This window comes from Petaurus breviceps, unplaced genomic scaffold (assembly GCF_028583685.1).
Source record: "Petaurus breviceps papuanus isolate PSGF00001 unplaced genomic scaffold, PetGlider_PUasm1.0 207, whole genome shotgun sequence".
In the NCBI taxonomy this organism is placed as follows: domain Eukaryota; kingdom Metazoa; phylum Chordata; class Mammalia; order Diprotodontia; family Petauridae; genus Petaurus; species Petaurus breviceps.
This window is the reverse complement of record NW_027185850.1, coordinates 10,871,651-10,896,471: the sequence shown is the minus strand read 5'-3', so window position 1 is coordinate 10,896,471 and position 24,821 is coordinate 10,871,651. Positions and strand designations below refer to the sequence as shown.

General features: G+C 38.7%; 1 protein-coding gene across 1 annotated transcript in view; it reads left to right on the top strand.

The window, feature by feature from the left end:
- LOC138164742 (ribonucleoprotein PTB-binding 2-like) overlaps positions 1 to 24,821 on the top strand; it is a 98,519-nt gene that overhangs the window by 49,445 nt on the left and 24,253 nt on the right. Inside the window, exon 3 of the mRNA XM_069092710.1 lies at positions 24,195 to 24,664. Within this exon, the coding sequence (XP_068948811.1) occupies positions 24,195 to 24,664 (470 nt within the window). The remainder of the gene's footprint in view (positions 1 to 24,194; positions 24,665 to 24,821) is intronic.

The window sequence follows — 24,821 nt, the reverse complement described above, 5'->3', positions numbered from 1 at the left end:
AGTGTGGTGATGTCAAACACAACCTACAGTGTATACTAGATTCTAAGAAAGCAATTTCCAAAAATAGGATAGGTGAGACCCCATACACTAAAAAAATCTAAAAAGATTGTTGATTTAAGAGGAGCAGGAAGCTAGAAACAGCCAAATCTAGGCAGCTCCGTCCCATATAATGCTACAAATGGAAGGAATAGAAGCCAGCCTGGCTGGATAGGAAACTTACTAGACAATGGATTTTTTTTTTTTAAGTATGAAAAATGGAAGGCAGAAAATAGGTAACTGAGGACAAATATGGAAGTAACACAGTCCCACAACAATAGTGTCAGTATTACAAAAAAAAGGCTTCAATAAAATCTTTGAACAAAATGGTCTTTTTGTTTTGTTTTTGATAACACTTTCAGGATATATTCACAATCATGGAACCATTGTGTCTAATAGTTTGTGTCACTTTGGTGGTCTGTGTCCTGGCACATTTTCATCAAAACATTTCCCCAGTTTTCAGTCGCTTCACTTTGATGGTTTTCCTTTTGGGCAGTTGTGCTGGACCTTCTAACTATATCTGTTATCTAGCTCCCACCCAGCACCACCCTGCCAAACCCTTTTCCTACCTCTACATCAGATGCCAAAAATCCAATCAGTGTTACCCTTCCTGGAAAGAACTGTCATTCCTTTTGTGTATGACTCCACTTATCATTCCTCCCTGACCCCTCCTTCCTTCTATGTGTCAATTGCCCCTTTAAGAAGCTTCTTGGAAGACCAGGCACTGTCTTGCTTTTTTGCATATGTATCCCCAGCATTTAATTATTTGTTCCATAGTAAATGCTTAATAAATATTTTTTTTACTCAGTCATTCTATTCCATTCCACAAGCAGAGAATATGCAAATGCTTTTCCAAAGTCTAACTAGTATAATTATTTTTACCAATGTGATTGATATGAAGGAGTACTACGAAATTGTTTTAATTCACATGTGTTTTATTATTCACGAGAATGAATATTTTCTCAAGTGGTTATTTCATGGCCTTTGATCAGTTATCCATCATGGACCTCATGTTACCTTTGGACATTTTAAAGCCATTTCTTATGCAGTTTAGATTTCAATTTCTTATCCTTCATATTCAATGTATTTCCCATAATATGGTCTTTTTATTCAATTGTTGTTTTTTGATATCTAGGCTTTAAAAATATATATATTTTTTATTGTCAATTACATCTGTCTTGTCTGTAACAATTCTTTGGTTTTTGTTTGTTCTTTTGTTTTGCTTTTTGGAGGGGGGAAGGTAGGGTAATTGGGTGACTTAAGTGACTTGCTTAAGGTCACATGGCTAGTTTTTGTGTTGTGTCTGAAGCTGGATTTGAACTCAGGTCCTCCTGACTCCAGGGCCAGTGATCTATTCACTGCGCCACCTAGCTGCCCCAGTAACAATTTTTTGTTGAATAGAAGAAAACTTATTTTCCTTCCAAAATTTAACTAAGCACCACATTTCTTTTTTCCTGCATTTTAACCTTCTATAGTTACTTTTTATGTTTGTCTAAAATCCAGCTGAAATGGAGCGAAGCGGGTGGTGCCATATGATGCTCTAAATCCACATTCCGCTGAATTGCCGTCCGTTTCCTCCAGTATTCATTAGAGAATCCTCTTTCTAGTTTTCCTTTTCTTTGGATTTTCCAGATGTTTGGTTGAATAGATAGTGTATTACATTGATCTAAATTTTGTCTAGCATTGGATGATTTTGATAATAACTGCTATCTGGTAGGTTTTAAAGTCGACAAGTGAACGACCCCGATGATAGCTTGTGTGTTTCCCAGCATGTTCCTTGATAATGTTTACTGTTTTACTTTTAAAATTTCATTCTGACTTTAGCCAGTTTTGTAAAGTTATCTTGATATTTTGATTGACATTTCATTAAATGTATAAATTGGTTTGGAGACTTGTCATTCTTTGTGATGTTAATTCAGTCCATCTATGATCATTGACTGTCCCTACAGGTGTTTAGATCTTCCTTCATTTTAGTCATTATAGTTTTAAGTTATCTTATGTAGGCATGGTGCATTTCTAGGCATTAATTCCCAAATATATGATGGATTTTGTTATAAATGAGCTTTTAAAGATATTTTCATGACATTTGTTTCTGGTTAATAAGAATTCAAATGATTTTTGCAAATTAATCTTGTGTCCTGTGACTTTGCTGTATTCATTGTCTCCATTAATGACTGTTGGATTAATAACCCCCTTATTCTTCTCCCTCTTTTGTATCTCTTCTTTCCCTTCTATCCTCCACAGAGCTGCCAAATTAATATGGTTTAATCACAAGGCTGGCCATGTTACTCCCTTACTCAAAAATATTCAGTGGCTCCCTATTTCCTCTAGATTGAAACACAAACCCTTCAGACTTACTTTTACAGCCCTGTACAATCTGCCTCTTACTTTTCTCCGTGTTCCAGCAATCAGGACTGTAGCTGTTCTCCTAACCTCGATGTGTTATTCTCTGTCTCTGCACTTTTGCACAGGCTGGCCCCAGTGCCTAGAATTCCTTCCTTCCTCACCTCCACCTCTGGTGGGTCAACTCTGGCACCACAATGGGAAGTCTTTCCGGAGTCTCTGACTTTACCTGGTTGTCAAATACATGTTTAAGCCCCATCCCCTCTAGTTGAATAGATTAGATTCTTCCAGGGTCTGCTTTCCTTTTTTGTTTTGGCATTTTTTAGTCCCAGAGAATGTCCAGGGTCTAGTGTGCACACAGAAGACATTTAACAAAGGATTGCTTTCTTCAGTAGAGTTGTCACTCTTAAATACCTGGTGAAATCATGGCCAGGTTCCCACTTTGGAAGTCAACAGCCCCAGACTTAGGAGCTCCTGCTGATGATCAATGCCTTGGCAACATAGCCCATTCTCTTATTCTGTGTAATTCTTATCATGGTACTTTGTCCAATGCCAATATGTTTTGAGGCCAGTTTTCTTGATTGCAAAATAATATTAATAACCTTTACTAAATGGACATTCTAGGAATAAGGAATAACATGAGCAAATGCATGGAGGTAGTCCAAGTCTATTCTTACTAGAGCCACAGAGAAAGTAGAAAGGGCACTAGGTGGTGGGGAAGGTAGAGCACTGGACTGTATTTCAGGAGGACCCAAGTTCAAATCCTGCCTCAGACACCTAGTAGCTAGGTGACCCTGGGCAAGTCACTTAATCTGTCTATGCCTCAGTTTCCTCATCTGCACAATAAGGACCTTTAAGGTCTCTCCCAGCTCTCATTCTAGGAACCTGTGATTTGACTGCAAAGGCAGGACCCTGTCATATTATAGATAGCTAAGAAATTTGTACTTTGCCTGGAAGGTAATAGGGAGATTTTGATGGCTCATGAGCACCAGCCTGCTTAGCTGTTCTTGTCAGTAATGTAATTAACATTACATTACTGATGATTAGTAGGTACTTTCTAGCTGATGGAACCAAGAGCATGGGGAGCAAAAGAATTCATTCAGCTCTATCCAGGAGAAGGAGGTGGCTTTCTCTTAAGAAGAAGGCAGAACTCTTGATTCTAAACTTATTTGTCCATTGGAAAAAGGAAGAGAAGACCCGCCAACCTCTATCTGACAGAACACTCAATGGGAGAGATAAGATATTGCCTCCTACTGTGTTTCCCTGATAATAAGACACTGTCTTATTATTTTTTTTTTGGACAGAAAAACACCAGAGGGCTTATTTTCAGGGGAGGGCTTATTTTAATGAACATTGACAGCAATTTTAATAAACAGGTAAATGGGAACAAAAAAATGTACCTTTATTCAATAATGATCATGTCATCTTCTTCAACAACATCGTCATAAGTGTCCATACCCTGAATTCCGTCCTGGATGTCTTGCGCCTCCATTTCCTTCAGAAGAAGTGGACCCAATATGTCATGTCCAGCAATATAGCTCTCTTTAAATGAATATGTCTTGTCCAGGTAACCTGCTCGTAGTGCCTTGGCGACACAGCTGTCAGTAATTTTATCCCGTGACTTCTTCACCCAAGTCACGACTTCTTGCAGACAGGGCTTCACAAAGTTTCCACGCTGATTTCTTTCCATTCTATTTTCAATGTAGTCATTGACTTCCATGCGCAAATGGTCCTTGAATGGCTTCTTTATTGCAATATCAAGGGTCTGGAGATAGGCAGTCATTCCTGCAGGAATCATTACTTGATCTATTCTTCTCTCTGCAAGGAAGTTTTTCATTTCTTTAGCGCGGTGAGTGCTGGCTGAATCCCAGACTATCAGACCTCTTCGGTTACCTCGCATAACAAGTGGCAGCATTAAATCAACCCACTTTCTTATAACGGCTTGTGTACACCAGGCTTTTTCGGTTTCAAGAATGTAAATGCCAGATACACGTTCAATCTTATCTTTCTTGCCCTTACTGATGATTAGAGGTGTGGCTTTCTTTCCATCCAAACAAATTGCCAAAACACAGGTGACCCGTGCACTTTCATAGCCAGTGGTGGGAATGTAGATTGACGTTGCACCCCTGTGATGAATTGTTGTTTGAGATCCTTGTCCCATAAACACTGCAATTTCATCCATAGCAATCATATTGCAGGTTTGGTACTTGGAAATGTCGATCCTATCAATAAAGGACTTGAATGCAAGTGCATGTTTAATAACTTCAGCATCTTCCAGCTTAAACAGTGTTGTTGATCTTCTTAGGGACAGTTCATACCGTTGAAGGAAACCGTCCAACCAGTGTTGTGATGCTTTGAATCCTTCTGAGACCATTTCAAACTCTGGTGCCATTGAAAGGGCAAATGCTTGAATATCAGCCCTGCGCACAACCAAGGCCTTTGCTCTCCTGTCAGGAATCCATTCACCAATGAGGATCTCCAAGTCAGGATATAAGGGCTGCCGACCTGATCCAGACCTGCGCTTTTTCCCTTTTCCCTCATCCACCTGTTGATTGAGGTTATTATAATCTGCTCTCCATTTTCTGACCATTCGAAGATCCAAAAGTTTTTCTTTACAGAAAACTGCAAGATTCTTGCCATGTGACTCCTCTACAATTGCTTTCTTATACTCAACAGTATAGCTCTTCCTTTTTGTACTCATGTCTGGGGGTCAAAACAGACAGAATAATAAAATTATGACCATCAGTCCTTCTTTTCACTCCATCATGCCCCCTGAGTTCTTCTTTTTTCCTCCATCATGCCCTTTTTATCCTCCATCATGCCCCCTCACTCCCGCTTACATACCGGGTTTTTATGTTGTCCTGCCTCAGCTCTCCTCCGCAGCACTGCTCTCAATGGCGCCAGCAAGCAAATCACTGGGGAAGGACAGGATGACGCGCTCACTGCTGCAGCTCTGATTGGATGCAGCTCAGAGCGTGGCATGCGTTTCACCCGGGGGGGGGGGGGACGGTGCATACAGAGGGTACCGTAATGTAGCATGTAGCGCAGGGGATCACCTTCACTACAGTAGCAATCTCAATAGGGCTTAATTTCGGGGGAGGGCTTATTTTAGAGGAATCTTACACAGTAAGGGGAGGGCTTATTTTCGGGATAGGTCTTATTATCGGGGAAACACGGTACATGCAGTGAGGAGAAGCTGAGGATTTAGCTGAAGTTAGTTGATGGGACTTGAAGTAGTAAGTATTCTTTGACCTTTCTATTCTCAACAATACAATGATCCAAGATAATCCCAAAGGACTAGCATACTATTTGCCTCCAGACAAAGAACTGATATTGATGGAATACAGACTGAAGCATACTATTTTTCACTTTCTTTCTTTGGTTTTTTCTTTTATTTGAGTCTTCTTGTACAAAATGATTAATATGGAAATGTTTTATATAATTGCACATGTATAACCTATATTTGATTGTTTACCATCTCAGGGAAGGGAGAAGGGAGGGAGGGATAGAATTTAGAAGTCAAAGCTTTTAAAATGTTTTAAAAAGTGGGGGGGGGGGAGATTTTCTTAACAAAAAAGTCCTAAGTATTCTTGAATCACTTTGGCTCTCTCTTCCTTGCCAGCAGAGCTGGAGAGCTGAACAACAGCTCATTTCCATTAAGTAGTAGTCAGGAGAGCAGAAAGTTAGAATTCTGTTCCCTCTGTCCTGTTTCTCTTTCCTTCTGACAGGTCAGGCGAGTAGAGCTCCCTCTCTTTCCTATTCCTCCTAGCCTTCTAAGAGTAGAATTGCTGGCTTTAAAATAAAAACTCAGCAGCATTTCTGTATAATAATAACAAAATTCAAGAGACAGAGATAGAAAGGGAAATCCCATTTCAGATATCTACAAATTATATAAAATATCTAGGGAATAAGCCAACCAAAGCACACAAAATTATAATTAAAGAAATAACAGAACCAGGAGAACATTGTACATAGTAGCAGCAATATTGTACAATTATCTACTGTGAATGACAGCTGTTCTCTGCAATACAGTGATCCAAGATAATTCCAAAGGACTTATGTGAAAAATGCTATCCGCCTCCAGAGAAGGAACTGAAGGAGTCTGAATGCAGATCAAAGCAGACTTTTAAAACTTTCCTTATTATTCTTGGTTTTGTTTTTGGTGCAGATTTTTTGGTCTGTATTTTTTTTTTTTGCAACACAGTTGATATTAGACATTTTGCATGACTGCACATGTATAATGTACATCAAATTGCTTACCTTCACAAGGAGGGGAGAGGTGAGGGAGGGACAGGGATAACATGGAATTCATTTTGTTTTAAATTAATGTTAAAAATTTTTGTTTAAGGGGAGGCTAGGTGGCACAGTGAGTAAGAGCACCAGCCCCAGAGTCAGGAGGACCCAGGATCAGCTCCAGCCTCAGATACTTAACACCCACACAAAGTAACTGGCTGTGTAACCTTGGGCAAGTTACTTAACCCCAATTGCTTTAAAAAAAACTTTTTTGTTGTTTACATGTAATTGAGTAAAAATAAAATAACAAAGGAAATAGCAGAAGAAATATTCAATGGTCATGACTGGGCTGTGTCAATATAATAAAAGTGACAATACTATCAAAAATTAATTTGTAGTTTTAATGCTGTAACAATCAAATTATCAGATTGATATTTTAGAGAACTAGAACATAATGAAATTTATTTGAAAAAGTAAAATATACAGAATCTCAAAGGAAATAATAAAGTAGAGACAGAGGTAAGGAATAGTACTTCCAGAAGTAGGTAGGTAGAGACATGGGGGAGTAGTACTTCCAGATCTCAAAATGCATCATTACAAGCAGTCATCAAAACCATCTGGTGTTGGTTAAAAATAGAGAGATCAAAGGAACATACTAGACAAGGGAGAATCAGAAAAAAATGGAACATAATAAACTGGAAAACATAAATTACTTAGGAAAGAAATCTCTAGTTGAAAAAATGTTGGGAAATCTGGAAAGCAATCTGGCAGAAATTAGACTGAGACTAACACCTTATGCCATGTTCCGTAAAACATTAAGTGGCTTATTAAAAATCATACAACTAAAAATTAGAGGAGAAAGAGATCATATTCTCTTACAGCTGTGAGTAGGAGATGGATTCTTAACCAAACCAAGGATGGCAGTGATTACAGAATATAAAATAGGTAACTTTGATTGTGTGAAATTGAAAAGCTTCTATACAAATAAAATTAATGCACCTAGGAAAATGACAAAAAAAATCTTTGAATCAAATTACTCTGATAAGGTAATATCCAAAATTCACAAATAAGTGATAGACAAATAGAAGACCCAAAGCCATTCTCAAAAGATAAATGGATATGAACAGTTTCAAAAGAATTGCAAAGCATTAATAACCACATGAAAGAATGCTCCAAATTAATAAGAGAAATACAGATCTAAATAACTTGAGTTTCACCTCACACTCTGCAGATTGGCAAAGATGACAAAATTTGGGAATCGTCAATGTTGAACAGTTAGGGGAAGATAGGTACTCTAGTGCATTGCTGGGGGAACTGAATTGGTGTAGCCATTTTAGAAAGCAGTTTGCAATTATGGGGGGGGGAAAAGTGGTTAAAGTGTTCATACCCAGAGATTCCATTATTTATACTCCAAGGAAGCCACTGATAAGAATAACCCCATATACACCCAAATATTTACAGTGGTGCTTCTTTGTGATAGCAAAGATTGGAAACTAAGTAGATGCCCATCACTTAGGGAATGACTAGCTAAATTGTGGGATATGAACGTAATGAAATATTCCTGTGTTATAAGAAATGATGTGTGTAATGAAAATAGAGAAGCATGGAAAGAGCTCCATGATCTAATGAAAACGGAAGTAGGCAGAACCAAGAGGACAATATATAAAATAACTATAACAACATAAACAGAAAGACAAAACCACAAACCAAAATCAAAAGTAAATGCTGAAAAATTATAAAGAATAAACGTGGCTTGGGCGCCAGCCCTGGAGTCAGGAGGACCTGAGTTTGGATCCGGCCTCAGACACTTCACACACACACACACACACACACACACACACACACAACACTAGCCATATGAACCTTGGGCAAGTTACTTAACCCCAATTGCCCCCCAAAAAGCAAAAGAATAAAAATAAAATAAAAGAATAAACAGGCTCAAAAGAAGGGATAAAGGCAGATAACTCTGCCCCCTTCAAGGTTCACAAGTGTTGTATTTTGTAAATATTCTCAGCCTTTTTCAATGTATTGATCAGTCATACTGTTTTCCTCATTTACTTGCTTTGTCTTTAAAAATATTATGTATTATATGGGATGGCTCCTGAGAAGGGGAGAGAAAGAGGGAAAGACTGGGGAAATTATGATAATGTAGAAAAACACACAAATTTATTTAATTAAAATTTAATTAATAATAAATTATAATAAAATTTATACATATATTATTTATGTATAATGTATTATATAATAATCATTCATTCATTTTAAAAAGATGCTATTGAGGGTGCAGCCAAGATGGCGGAGTAGAAGTATGACCTTCCCGCGGCTCTGGCTTCCACTTTTCCCAATCCATGTAAAAGGGGGACTCTAAACAAACTTTGGAGCTGAAGAACCCACAAAATGACACAGAGAAGCTAATCTCCCACTGAGGACAGTCCTGCAGGCCTGCAGGAATCCAGCTCAGTGCTCTGGGACCCAAGCCCAGCCCCAGCTGGAGGGACTCCAGATCAGCAGCAGCTGTGGCCTTTTCCAGATTTATCAACACTTAGATGTGAAGGACAAAGTGAGAGGTCAGTGCAGTCTGGACTTTGGGACCCAGTAAGTGGGAGTGAGATGCCAGCACAGCCAGCCAGTGCTACATGGCAGCTTCAGCTCCTGGCCTGCAGAGTGTAGGGGGACCAAGCACCAGTCTGAGGGGTAATCGCTCTTGTTTTAACCTGCTTGGATCTGGATTGCAGTCTAGGGTGGAGGTCCTGGGGTGTGTGTCCAGCTTGCCAGAGCATGTGGAGGCCTCAGAAAGGGCACCCATCTAATACCTCCAGCTGCTGAGAAAACCCCAGCATTTGGGACGAAAGCTCCCCTGTCTGGTGGCATAGTCCTACTGTGGCAAAAAGCCCAGGGGTCAAGTGACTGAGGGGCGACATGACCAGGCAAAGGAAACAAAGCAGACAGAAGATTCTAACATTACACTCCTTTTTGGGGGACAAAAAGGAGCAAAGCATGGAACAGGAGGAAAACAGTGAAGTCAGAACTCCTGCACCAAGAGCTTCAAAGTAAAATACGAGCTGGTTACAGGCCATAGAGGACCTTAAGAAGCAGATAAGATGAGTGGAAGAAAAATTCATAAGAGAAATTAGAACAATGCAAGAAAATTATGAAATGAGAGTCAACAGCCTGACTGAGGAAAATAATACCTTAAAAAACAGACTGACTCAAATTGCAAAAGAGGCTCAAAAAGGCAATGAGGAGAAGAATGCCTTACAAAGACAAATTTTCCAGATGGAAAAAGAATCTCAAAAGCTCAATGAGGAGAATCATTGCTTCAGAATTAGATTGGAGCAAATGGAAGCTAATGAGTTTATGAGAAATCAAGATGCTGTTAAACATATCCAAACAAATGAAAGAATAGAAGGCAATGTGAAATATTTCATGGGAAAAACCACTGACCTGGAAAATAGATCCAGGAGAGATAATTTAAAAATTATCGGACTACTTGAAAGCCATGACCAAAGTAAGAACCTAGAAATCGTCCTCCAGGAAGTTCTCAAAGAAAACTGCCCTGATGTTTTAGAACCAGAGGGCAAAATAGAGGTTGAAAGAATCCGCCAATCACCTTCTGATAAAGATCTCAAAAAGAACTCCTAGAAATATTATTGCCAGGTTCCAGAATTCCCAGATTAAGGAGAGAATATTACAAGCAGCCAGCAAGAAACAATTTGAATATTGTGGAAACACAATCAGGATAACCCAGGATCTGGCAGCTTCTACACTTAGGCTTGAAATATGATATTCCAGAGGTGAAAGGAGCTGGGATTAAAACCAAGAGTCACCTACCCACCAAAACTGAGTATCATGTTTCAGGGGAAAATATGGACATTCAGTGGAATAGAGGACTTTCAAGCATTCTTGCTGAAAAAAAAAAACAGAGTTGAATAGAAAATTTGACATTCAGATACAAGAAGCAAGAGAAGCATGAGAAGGTAAACAAGGAGAAGAAATCATAAGGAACTTATCAAAGTTGAACTATTAACATTCCTACATGGAAAAACAATAATTGTAACTGATGAAACTTTTCTCAGTAGTTGAAGGGATTAGAAATATCTATCTATCTATCTATCTATCTATCTATCTATCTATCTATCTATCTATCTATCTATCTATCTATCTATTATGTTATTGTTTTGCATTAGCTACACATGTACAACCTATACTGAACTGATTATCTTCCCAGTAAGGGTGGGTGACAAGGGAGGAAGGGACTGAATCTGGAATTCAAAGTTTTAAAATCAAATATTCAAATATATATGTGTGTGTGTATACTATTATTAATACTATCTTACATGTAATTGGGAAATAAGATATACAGGCACTGGGGCATAGAGATCCACTGGAAAAGTCGAAAGAGGTATGGGAGAAAATATGGGAGAGAGCAGATTGGAGGAGGGGATATCCTCTGGGACTGCTATTTTGGGGCGGCGGGTAGGGGAAAAATGGGGAGAAAATTTGTAACTCAAAATCTGGCGGAAACGAATGATGTAAATCAGAAGTTAATAAAGCATTTTAAAAAAAGATGCTATTACAAAAACCAGGTAGGCTGTACTAGAGACATTTTCTAAGTTCTTGGCAATGGAAATAGAAAAAAGATGGAAGGAAGAAATGTTTTAAGAGATATTTAAGGCTCATTCATAATCAGGCTTCCACCTACCTTTTCTGATTTAATTTACATTATTCTTCTTCACATATTGTCTCTTCCAACACATCTGAACTCTCAGCTGTTCCCTGAATGCACCATTCCATCACCTGTATCCTTGGACTCTTACAAACCATTGCATGGGCTAGAATTTCCTCCCTCCTCCACTCAGCCAATCTCAATCCTGATTTCCTTCCAGACCCAACTGCCACTTTCTTGCACGATGCTCAGTGGACCCCCTACATCCCCCACCAGCAGCTGGTGCCTTTCCTTTCAGGTTATTTTCTATCCCTTTTCTATCAGCTTTTATATGCACATGTCATCTCTCTCTAGGAGGGCAAATCATTGAGGTCAGAGCCCATTTTGATTTTGCCTTTGTATCTGTGACACCCAGCCCAGTGCCCAGGGCCCAGTGCCTGGCAGTAGTACTTGCTAAGGAAATGTTTGTTGACTAATCTTCATTCAATGCTTTCTTCAGGTGGTGCATCTTTGTGGCCTTCCCTGAGAGTTAGCACTTTCTCCTTCCTCAAGTTACTCTGGGCTTCCTTATTTTAATTTATTCAATCATTCAGTCAGCAAGTATTTATTAAGGGTCCGCTGTATGCCAGGTATTGTGTTAGATGCTGAGACATGTTGGTTTTGTTTGTTTCTTTTGTTTTGTGGTATTCTTCCATCATTTCTAAAACTTAGAAAAAGTTATGGTCCCGAGTTGTAAAAGTTAATATGGATATATTTCTACTTTTCAATATTTTTTTTTTCTCTTCTCAGTGACATGCTATGGTACCAGAAGAAACAAATGGCTCAGAGGTGAACTGGTCAAAGATGTTTACTGTTTTAAATTGTAATCTTGCAACCAGAGCTTCCTGAAGTTGAATTTCAGGAAAGGGTTCTATTGAAATAGGGAAGATCAAGAAAATACGTTGAGATTGGCCTGGCATCAGACTCGGCCGCCCTTCTAAGGGGAGACAAAGCCGTGGCAAAAATGGCATGAAAATTCCAGTTTATAATGGGATTCCAGTGCAGAAGTCAAAGGTTTCTGTGTATTTATCCGAACTTTCACAAGGAAATAAATAGGCATACATTTGACTTACAAAATAGTGAGTTCTTATGCTTCCCAAGACCTCCTCACACATTGACCCATCTACCACCAGTGCTAGTACGATCATTATTTCTTGAGAAAAAAATTAATATTTGACATTTCAAATGTATGGAAAGTGGGAAAAAAAATTACTTATATTTAATTTGTATATTATTTTGACATGTATTTTATCCTCCCTCTACCCGATTAGAAGGCAGGAACTTTCACTTTTGTCTTTGCATTCTCAGTTCCTGGAACAGTGTAGGTAGGCACTTAATAAATTATTGGTGAATGAAAGAATGAGCAAATGAACTAAGGAATGAACCAGGAAGAATTTAGCAGAATTGACCTGGAAACAGATTACCAAAAAGAGCTGTCTCAACAATTTTTTAATCCATTTCCCAAAAGCGTTTTCCTGATATTATTTTTCACATTCTTACTACATTCTATTTCAACAACTAAAGTTTCCTGAAAGTGGACTAAGTAATCAGTAAGGCCTGAAATTATATGGGTTCTCCATGGCTAATATGGAAATAGGTTTTTAACATGATTTTATATGTATATTTGATTTCATATTGCTTGCCTTCTCAATGGGTAGGGGAGGAGCTGCAAAGAGGGAAATAAGGGGGAATTTTTTTTAAAAGAATGTGAAAAATAAGTAATAAAATTTCAAAAATTGTATGGGTTTAATAAGTTACAGAATTGTAGAATTTTGAAGTTGGTAGAGACTTTAATGGCCATCTACTCTAACCCATACCTGAAAGGAATCCTCAGTGTAATACATCTAGCAAGTAGTCCTCCAGCCTCAGATTGAAGGCATACATACAATGAGGGAGAGCCCCCCACCTTCTACTTCATTCCACTTTTGTTCACTTGGAACTGGGGGTGTGCTGGGGCCAGCTCAGACCTTTCCAGTGAATTTGCTAAATTCTCAGTGTACAAATATTTACACCTTGGGAATTGGCAGAGGCTAAAAATCTGGGCATCCTTCGTTTTTTTTTTTTTAATGTCTAGACTTAAGAAAGGGTTAATAATTCAAATTAAAGTTTTTTCAGACAGCTGATTGTTGGTCAGTTGGTTGATTGTTGTCCTTCATTCTCTAAGAGGACCAAACCATATCACTTTGTTGGAGTCCAGGTATAGTGTGTCCAACTGTGGCTGATTGACCTGTATGAGCCTAGAAAGCTCTACCAAAGACTGGGCACAAATAGTCTATGTGAACGTTTGGAATGGAGATGGCTCTAAGTTTATGCATCTCCCATTTCTTTTGAGCTGATGCTTTTCTGCTTCGCTTCTAGAGCCCAGCTCCTTCTCTGATGCTGGCACTCCATGCTGGGCGGTCCTATGCCAGTGTCTCCTATGTCACACAATCAATTCCAGAGTTCTTCAGAGAGACCTTAAGAGTGCCCTTGTATCACTTCTTCTGACCTCCATGCAAGCACTTGCCTTGTGCAAGTTATCTGTAAAATAGTCCTTTAGGCAAACATACATTTGGCATTTGAATAACATGGCCAGCCCATAAGATTTGCCTTCTCTGCAGTAGAATATGGATGTTTGCAGATTCAATGAGCATGTCATCCTTGCCAGCATCAGTATCCAAGTCACTGATCATATATCTTATCCCTGGGGATAGCCTGGTGGCATGTGGATAGAGTGCCTGGAGTCAGGAAGATCTGAGTTCAAGTCCAGTCTCAGACACTTAGTAGCTGTATGATACTGGGCAAGTCATTTAACCCTTTTACCTTAGTTTCCTCATCCGTAAAATGAGCTGGAGAAAGAAATGGGAAACCCAAGGGGTGGCTAGGTGGTGCAGTGAATAGAACACTGGCCTTGGAGTCAGGAGGATCTGAATTCAAATTCGGCCTCAGACACTAAAACTATCTAGGCCTAGACCACAAAAACTATCTGTGTGACCTTGGGCAAGTCACTTAACCCCAATTGCTTTCTCCAAAAAAAAAAAAAAAGAAATGGTAAACCCTAGTTTTTAGATGAGAAAATGGATGCCCAGGGAAAGTTGGTGACTGTCCAAGTCACCCACATATTAAGAATCAGAGACAAGATAAAAAGACTAAACAGTACAAGACCAATCACAGATACCTGGAGCCTTCCACTGGAGATTTCTTGCCAAGCCAACACTGTGCCCTTAATGACTACTTTTTGAGGCCAGCCATTCAACCATCTCCAAAGCCACCAAATGGTATTATCCTCTCATCTACATAGTTCTACTTTTTTCTACAAGAAGAGCATGAGTTACTTTATGAAATATTTGGCTCAAATCTAGGTCAACTATCTCTCTAGCTGATCAGCTCACTTAGTCATCATATCAGAAAAGACATAAGCTTGTTCTGGCGTGATCTGTCTTAGAAGATGTCACGCTGGCTGTCTGTAATCGCCACTTCCTCTTCAAAAGGGCCACTTTAACATTCGAGAACGTTCCAGGAAATGAGGTCAAGCTCACTGGCCTTGGTGGATTGTATTCTTTCCCCACCCACCCCCACCTCTTTTGTTTTGTTTTTTGAAAACTGGTAATTTGCCTTTCTCTAGTTTTGTGCTTCCTCATCTATTTGCCACAATTTTCCCAACATTGTTTCTCAATCCTATTTGCCAATTCTTTGATTATATAAGGATGTGGTTCACTCACACCAGATGACTTGAATCTATCAACTTGGTACTCTCTTATAATAAGAGTTCTTCAGTTCTTATAATAATTGTTGTCCAGTTCAGGTACTGGAGTGGTTTGCTGTTTCCTTTTCCAGCTCATTTTACTGATTAGGAAGCTAAGGCAAATACAGTTAAGTGACTTGCACAGGGTCACACATCTGAAGTCAGATTTGGACTCAGGTCTTCCTGACTCCAGACCCAGCACTCTATCCACCATGCCATCTACTTGCCCCCTTATAATAATAGCTTATATTTATAGAGCACTTTAAGGTTTGCAAATCACTTTGTAAATATTATTTCTTTTGATCTTCACAACACCCTTGGGAGGTAGGTGCCATTATCCTCCCTGTTTTATAGATGAGGACCTGAAGCAGAGATTAAATAACTTGTCCAGGCTCACACAGCTCACTAGTGTCTAAAGCTAGATTTGAACTCAGGTCTTTCTGACTCCAGTCCTAGCACCTTATCCACTGAGCCGTCCATCTACCTAGATGCCTGATGTAACTGAGACATGACCTGAGTCTGAATAAAAGTGCACCAGAACAGTCTGTATTTATGGTGCTCTTTCTCTAATATTCATCAGGATTAACTGTAAAATCATTATTAAGGACTCAAAATTGTTTTCTCCTTGACTAGTAGGTCTCTTTCCTTGCATTTTCTCCAGAAGGTAATGTTCAGATTAAATTAAAAGAATAATTTTGTTTTGAAGTGTTTGTGTTGACAGTAAAACAAATCTATTCTGAAATATTCCCTTATGATTTGAACATTTTAATTGTATGCATGTAATTGGTACATTTTAAGTACATATATTATCAAAACATAATTTAAAAATTCAAGATTTATAACAACTAATAATGTAAACATAATTTAATTTTATTAATATATTTTCTATTGTCATTATAACTTGTTTTCGACCACAAAATGTCAAAACATTTATTGATATCTTCCTTTTTTATCACCTTCATTTTTTTCTTTTTTTTTTTAAAGCAATTGAGGTTAAGTAACTTGCCCAAGGTTACACAGCCAGTTATTTTGTGTGGGTGTTAAGTATCTGAGGCCAGAACATATCCCGGGTCTTCCAACTCCGGGGCCAGCGCTCTTACTGCGCCACCTGGCCGCCCCTCACCTTCATTTTCAAATCTATTCCTCTGCATCTCTTTACACAGAAAATCATCCCTGGAAGATTAGGGAAAAATGTTTTTTATAAAATTCAATCTAATGAACAAAATCAGATGGTGATTACAAAACTCCATGTGCATAGACCTATTTTCCTCTCTTCTCTTTGGGACTAAGTTTGATGTACGCAGTGCTCTATTTTTCTATTGGTTCTTTTCCATTTACATTGTTGTAGTTATCATTCTATTGTATTCTGAATCCCACTTACTTCATTTTGCATCTGTTCGTCTAAATTTTCTCATACCTGCCCATGGGAGAAAGACAGCGTAGTGTAGTGGTTGGAGGGAGACTGGGTGCAGCTCCTACCTTTTAATCATCCTGGCCCAGTACTGGCAGCTCTAAAGCTAAAAGTTGACAAGGCACGTTGGTAGAGAGAATTTCCTCATCGAGATCGAATTCCCTCCCTATACCCATCTGTATTCTGTAGATTCATCGTTTCTTATGATGCAATATCTCGTTACATTCATGTATCAGTTTGTTTAGACATTCCTCAAAGAATGGGCATCCATTTTGTTTCCAGTTCTTTGTTACCACAAAAAGTGCTGTTGTGAGTATTTTAGCATCTGTAGAACCTTTCTTTCTATCTTTGACTTCTGTGGTATGCCTTGTGGTTAAAAGATTTTTTTTAAATATGGGCATTTTAATCACTTTCTTAACATAATCCCAGATTGCTTTTCAGAATAGTCAGATTCAATTCATAGCTCAATCAATATGGCATCTTGACTCAGCCTTTTTGACTGTTCCCATCATTTACCATATGAACTCGTTTGCAGGGTTGTGAGATGAAACATCAGCATTTTGATTTCCATTTATTTCTCTTACCATTAGTGACTTCCAGCAATCCTTCATATTCTTGTGTGAAGCTTATAATTCTTCTTTTGAGAACTGTTTATCCATATACTTTGGCCACTTATACACCGGAATATGACTCTTGGCTTTATATGTTTGTATGTTTTTCCTACATATCCTGGAAATCAAGTCTTTATTAGAGATATATGATGCAACACCTTCCTACACACAACTGACAGCTTCTTTTCTCATCTGACTTACATCTGTTTTATTCATGCAAAAGATTTTTAATTTCAGGTATCTGAAATGATCTGTTATATCTTTTATTTTTCTCTCTTTTTTTATTTTTTAGTGTACATCATTCATTTCCACAAGATCTTGAGTTACAAATCCTCTCCCCAATTTTCCCTACCCACCATCCCAAAACAGGGCTCCCACTGAACATCCCTTCCCCCAATCTGCTCCCCCATACATCATCCCCCATTCCCCTCTCGACCCTCCAGTAGGACATGGTGGATCTCCATGCCCCAGTACCTGCACATCTCACTTCCCAGTTACATGTAAAATAATAATAATAATAATAATAATAATAATAATAATAATAATAATAATAATAATGTATATATATTTTTAAACATTTGATTTTAAAACCCTGGATTCCAGATTCCCTCCCTTCCCCCCTCATCACCCACTCTCACTGGGAAGATAAGCAGTTCAATATAGATTGCACATGTGTAGCTATGCAAAACATTTCCATAGTGGATATATTGTGAAAGACTGACTATATTTCCCTCCATCCCATCCCACCCCCCACCTAATCCACTCTCCACCTTGATCCTGTCCCCTTCAAAAGTGGTTGCTTCCAACTTTCCTACCCCCCAGCCTACCTTCCCTTCCATTATCCCCCCTCTCTTCCTCTTCCCCTCCACTCTCCTAAATAGGGTGAGATACCCTATTTAGTGTGTATGTCATTCCCTCCCTAAGCCAAATTCAATGAGAATAAGGTTGACCCATTCCCTTTTGCCTTCCTGTTCTTCCCCTCCATTGTAACCATTTTACCTTGCCTCTTCTATATGAGATAATTTACCCCATTCTGTCTCTCCCCATCTCCTCTCATTATCTTCCTCTCTCACCTCTTAATTTCACCTTTTAAGTATTATGCCTTCCTATTCAATTGGTCCTGTGCCCTCTGTTTTGTATACCTGTAGGCATATATACACACACTCACATATGTATTCATATACCCATATACTCTCCTATATAGACATATATATGTATGTATACATATACATATAAGTATGTATACATACATACACACATATATGTATATATATACACACATACACATGTATATACATTTCTATTCCCTTCAACTATTCTCATACTGAGAAGGGTTTCATAAGTTGCAATTATAGTTTTTCCATGTAGGAATATAAATAGTTCAACTTTGTTAAGTTCCTTATTATTTCTTTTCCCTGTTTACCTTCTCAAGCTTCTCTTGCTTCTTGTATCTGAATGTCAAATTTTCTATTCAACTCTGGTTTTTTCATCAAGAATGCTTGAAAGTCCTCTATTCCACTGAATGACCATATTTTCCCCTGGAACATGATACTTAGTTTTGTTAGGTAGGTGATTCTTGGTTTTAATCCCAGCTCCTTTGACCTCCTGTATATCATATTCTAAGCCCTTCAATCCCTCAATGTAGAAGCTGCCAGATCCAGAGTTATCCTGATTGTGTTTCCACAGTATTGAAATTGTTCCTTCCTGGCAGCTTGTAATATTTTCTCCTTGATCTGATAACTCCAGAACCTGGCTATAATATTCCTAGGAGTTTTCTTTTTGGGATCTTTTCAGGAGGTGATCAGTGGACTCTTTCAACCTCTATTTTGCCCTCTGGTTCTAAAATATCAGGGCAATTTTCCTTGAGAATTTCTTGAAGGATGATTTCTAGGTTCTTTTTTTGACCATGGCTTTCAGGTACTCTAATAATTTTTAAATTCTCTCTCCTGGATCTGTTTTCCAGGTCAGTGGTTTTTGCAATGAGATAGTTCACATTTCCTTCTATTTTTTTCATTTATTTGGATCTGTTTATTAGTATCTTGATTTCTCATAAAGTTACTAGCTTCCATTTGTTCCAATATAATTCTGAAGGAATGATTCTCTTCAGTGAGTTTTTGAGATTCTTTGTCCATCTGGCAAATTTAGCTTTTTAAGGTATTCTCCTCATTGCCTTTTTGAGCCTCTTTTGCCATCTGAGTTAGTCTATTTTTTTAAGGTGTTATTTTCTTCAGTCAGGTTGTTGACTCTCATTTCATAATTTTCTTGCATCATTCTCATTTCTCTTCCCAGTTTTCCTCCACTTCTCTTATTTGATTTTCAAAATCATTTTTTTCATTTTTCAAATGCTTTATTTACTTCTGATTTACATCATTCATTTCTGCCAGATTTTGAGTTACAAATTTTCTCCCCATTTTTCCCCTACCCACCGCCCCAAAATAGCAGTCCCACAGGATATCCCCTCCTACAATCTGCTCTCTCCCATATTTTCTCCCATACCCCTTTTGACTTTTCCAGTGGATCTCTATGCCCCAGTGCCTGTATATCTTATTTCTCAATTACATGCAAAATAGTATTAATAATAGTGTATATATATATATGTATATATTTGAATATTTGATTTTAAAACTTTGAATTCCAGATTCATTCCCTTCCTCCCTTGTCACCTACCCTTACTGGGAAGATAATCAGTTCAGTATAGGTTGTACATATGTAGCTAATGCAAAACAATAACACAGTAGATATATTGTGAAAGATTGACTATATTTCCCTCCCTTCTATCCCACCTCCCACTTGTTCTATTCTCTACTTTGATTCTGTCCCTTTTCAAAAGTGGGTGCTTCCAACTTCCCTCCCCCCAGCCTGACCTCCCTTCCATCATCTCCCCTCTCATCCCCTTCCCCTCCTACTCTCCTGGAGGGTGGGATACCCTATTTAGTGTATATTTCATTCCCTCCTCAAGCCAAATTCAATGGGAATAAGGTTGACCCATTCCCTTTTGCCTTCCTATTCTTCCCCTCCATTGTAACCATTTTCCTTGCCTCTTCTATGTGAGATAGTTTACCCCATTTTGTCTCTCCCCATCTCCTCTCATTATATTCCTCTCTCACCTCTTAATTTCACCTTTTAAGTATCATCCCTTCCTGTTAAGTTTGTCCTGTGCCCTCTATCTATGTATACCTGTAAACATATATACACACATTCACATATGTATTCATATTCCCATATACCCTCATATATAGAAAAGATAGATAAATAGATAGATAGATAGATAGATAGATAGATAGATAGATAGATAGATAGATAGATATTTCTATTCCCTTCAACTACTGAGAAAAGTTTCCTCAGTTACAATTATTGTTTTTCCATGTAGGAATATTAATAGTTCAACTTTGATTAGTTCCTTATGATTTCTTTTCCCTGTTTACCTTCTCATGCTTCTCTTGCTTCTTGTATCTGAATGTCAAATTTTCTATTCAACTCTGTTTTTTTTCAGCAAGAATGCTTGAAAGTCCTCTATTCCACTGAATGACCATATTTTCCCCTGAAACATGATACTCAGTTTTGGTGGGTAGGTGACTCTTGGTTTTAATCCCAGCTCCTTTCACCTCTGGAATATCATATTTCAAGCCTAAGTGTAGAAGCTGCCAGATCCTGGGTTATCCTGATTGTGTTTCCACAATATTCAAATGGTTTCTTGCTGGCTGCTTGTAATATTCTCTCCTTAATCTGGGAATTCTGGAACCTGGCTGTAGTATTCCTAGGAGTTTTCTTTTTGAGATCTTTTTTAAGAGGTGATTGGTGGATTCTTTCAACCTCTATTTTGCCCTCTGGTACTAAAACATCAGGGCAGTTTCCTATGAGAACTTCCTGGAATATGATTTCTAGGTTCTTACTTTGATCATGGCTTTCAGGTAGTCCAATCATTTTTAAATTATCTCTCCTGGATCTTTTTTCCAGGTCAGTAGTTTTTCCCATGAGATATTTCACATTGCCTTCTATTCTTTCATGTGTTTGGATGTGTTTAACAGCATCTTGATTTCTCATAAAGTCATTAGCTTCCATTTGCTCCAATCTAATTCTGAAGCAATGATTCTCTTCATTGAGCTTTTGAGATTCTTTTTCCATCTGGAAAATTCGTCTTTTTAAGGCAATCTTCTCCTCATTGCCTTTTTGAAACTCTTTTGCCATTTGAGTTAGTCTATTTTTTAAGGTGTTATTGTCCTTAGTCAGCCTGTTGACCCTCATTTCATAATTTTCTTGCATTGTTCTCATTTCTTTTCCCAATTTTATCTCCACTTCTCTTATCTGCTTCTTAAGGTCCTCTATGGCCTGTAACCAGCCTGTATTTTCCTTTGAAGCTTTTGGTGCAGGAGTTTTGACTTTGTTGTCTTCCTCCTGTTCCATGCTTTGCTCCTTTTTGTCCCCCAAGTAGGAGTGTAAAGTTGGATTGCTCTGTTTGCTTTGTTTCCTTTACTTGCTCATGTTGCCACTCAATTACTTGACTTTTGAGGCTTTTGCCACAGTAGAACTCTGCTACCAAAAATGGGAGCTTTATCCCAAATGCTGGGGTTTTTGCAGCTGCTGGAGGTATTAGTTGGGTGCCCTCTCTGAATCCTCCACACACTCTGGCAGACTGCTCATGCACCCAGGACCTCCTCCCTAGACAGCAATCTAGATCCAAGCAGGTAAAGGCAGTAGTGATTACCCCTTAGACTGGTTGCTTGGTCCCCCTACAATCTGCAGACCAGGAGCTCTGAAGCTGCCACAAGGCAGTAGCTGCACATCCACCATGCCTCAGCTGTGTCTTGCTGTTGGGACAAAGGCTGGATTGCACTCAGAATTCCCAGGTTCCAAAGTTCACATTGCACTGACCTCTTACTTTGTCCTTGGCATCTATGGGTTGATAATTCTGGAAACCGCCACAGCTGCTGGTGATCTGAAGTCCTTCCAGCCAGCAGCTGGTCAGACCGCCCTGAGGCTAGAACCTCCAGCTTGCTCAGGGTGGGGTCGGCTCCAAGCACACTGCACTGGCCCCTTCCTACCAGCCTGCTGGGCTGTCCTCAGTGAGAGCTTCTCTCTGTCATTTTGTGGGTTCTGTAGTTCCATAGTTTTTCTAGAGTCATTTTTTACATGAATTGGGGGAGGTGGGAGCCAGAGCTGGGTGGAAGTCCTGTTTCTACTTTGCCATCTTGTCTCCGCCCCATCCTGTCTTTTTTGTTCTCCGTTTTTTTATCCATAGCTGCGAAAAGGCATTTCTTATTTTTCTGTTTCCTTTTTAATGTGACATTTAATAAATAAGTTAGTTACCCATTTTGGCCTTATTGAGGAGTATGATATAAGACATTGGTTAGACCATAAACTCTTGGAGGCAGGTAGGCATGTTTAATGAACCGTCTCATCCATGCGGCTACTAAACTGCTTCTGTTTTGTTTTCATGTTTCATCCAAAATGATGGAACTTGAAGAGATATATATATATATATATATATATATATATATATATATATATATATATATATATATATATACATATATATATATGTATATGCACTAAATTTCTTCATGATTACTAATATTTACAACTATTAATGCCAACGCATAAAGTATCATAGAGGCATCATGACTCGGTGTAAAGAGGGTTCGTTTGTGTTAGAAAGAAATGTGCCCTCAGCAAATCCAGTGAAGCTGATGTCAGGGAACCTTCTTAAAATGAAATGGTTTGATTCCATTAAACAAAAAACAAATGGGATCTCCAATTTTTTTTTCATTTTTTGTCAAATAACTTATTTCCAGTAAATAAGATCTAGCAGTTATAGGTTTGCAAAACATTTTAAAGGTTAGCTCATTTTATCTTCCTAAAAGCCTTGTGAAGTAGGTGCCATTATTATCTCCATTTTACAAATGAGGAAACTGAGGTGATACAGCCTAGGGTCACACAACTAGGAAGTGCTTGAGGCAGGATTTGAATTTAGACCTTTTGGACTCCAAATCTAAAGCTCCATCCATTGAGTCACCCATTGTTCCTAGGAAAAGACCTCACTTGAATCAGCAAAACTCATCTTCATGAATTCGAATCCAAACTCAGACAGTAGCTGTATGACCCTGGACAAGTCACTTAGTTCTGTTCACCTCAGTTCCTCATCTGTAAAAATAGGGTAGAGAAGGAAATGGCAAACCACTGGTATCTGCCAAAAAAACTCCAAATTAGGTCAGACACAACTGAAAACAATTAAAAACAAAGAACCTGGCCAAATCATTTACTTGTTGCTGGTCTGCATTGGTAGAGGGAATTTCCCCTTTAGGAGTTCCCTAAGCTGGTGAAATCCCTGGTCTGAAGCAATCACAACAAAATTATTATACGAGTATTTTTGATGATGATGGTTATCCTATTACTTTTTAATCTCAAGCTTCCATATGATTGGGAGTCATTTTTTAGACTATAGTTAGTAACCAGTTTAGGCTCTGGTCCAGATTAACCTAGAGAAAGGTCAAGCTATTTCTGCAGATTTTGAGGTTGGGGAAGCCCTCTGTCAGCTAAGGCAGAACTTTTAGAAGAATAGAAGGTTTTATACTCTAGGTTTTCTTTCAGAGTTGTTGAAAGCATTAACTATGTTCTGTATCAACAACACTCTCCCAAACAACTACCACCACCCCAAAACCTACCTCAGATGTCACTGTGGAGTTAGGAGCAGCTAGAAGAAAGTACATAGTTTCTCATAATAAAACAAAGATGCCAAAGGATTCTCTGCAATAGAATTCTTGATTCATGTCATTTGGCTACTTTAGACGCTAAGGATTATTTCTTTGTAGGAGGGCACTGTGTCCAGAATCAGAGGACCTGGGTCCAACTCTCATCTCTGATACCCATCACCTGTCTGACTTTGGAGCAATTGTTTTATCCTTTTAGGCCTCAGTTTCCTCATTTGTCAAATGAGGGGGTTAGACTAGTTGACTTCTAGAGGCCCTTCTACCTCTGGAGCTGTGATGCTATATTCTCTGAATTTACTAAATTGAAGATCAGTTAATTAAAATGAGAAGAGTAGCCTATAAAATTATGGGGCTTACTTCTGTCATCACAATGCCTGGCATATTGTGGGCACTTCCTAAATGTTTATTGAATTGTCTCTTTCAGCCTTTGTTACCTTATTGGATGGAGAGCAAGCCCAAAATGCCATCCAGACATTTCACCAATATTCTCTTCGTGGAAAAGAGATAACTGTTCAGCTCCAGCCCACAGATGCTTTGCTCTGCATTACCAACCTGCCCCCTTCTTTCACAATAGAAGAATTTGAGGAACTGGTCCGGACTTTTGGCAACATTGAGAGGTGCTTTTTGGTCTACAATGAAATCACCGGCCATTCAAAGGGCTATGGATTTGTAGAGTACATGAAAAAAGACTCTGCTGCTAAGGCTCGGTCAGAACTGTTGGGTAAACAGTTAGGAGGCTTCACTCTCTTTGCACAGTGGATGGATGTGAATCAGCTGACCATAGATCTCATTCATTCTAAGTGCCTATGCATTGATAAACTCCCCAGGGACTTCACGGATTCCCAAGAGCTCTTGCAAGTTTTCTCCTTCAGTCATAAGCCCGTGTTTGGTCAGGTAGGTACCTTTCAAGATCCTAGGTTTGAAAGCCTTCTCAAGTATATATATACAGAGAGAGAGAGAGAGAGACAGAGAGAGAGAGAGACAGAGAGAGAGAGAGAGACAGAGAGAGAGAGAGACAGAGAGAGAGAGAGAGAGAGAGAGAGAGAGAGAG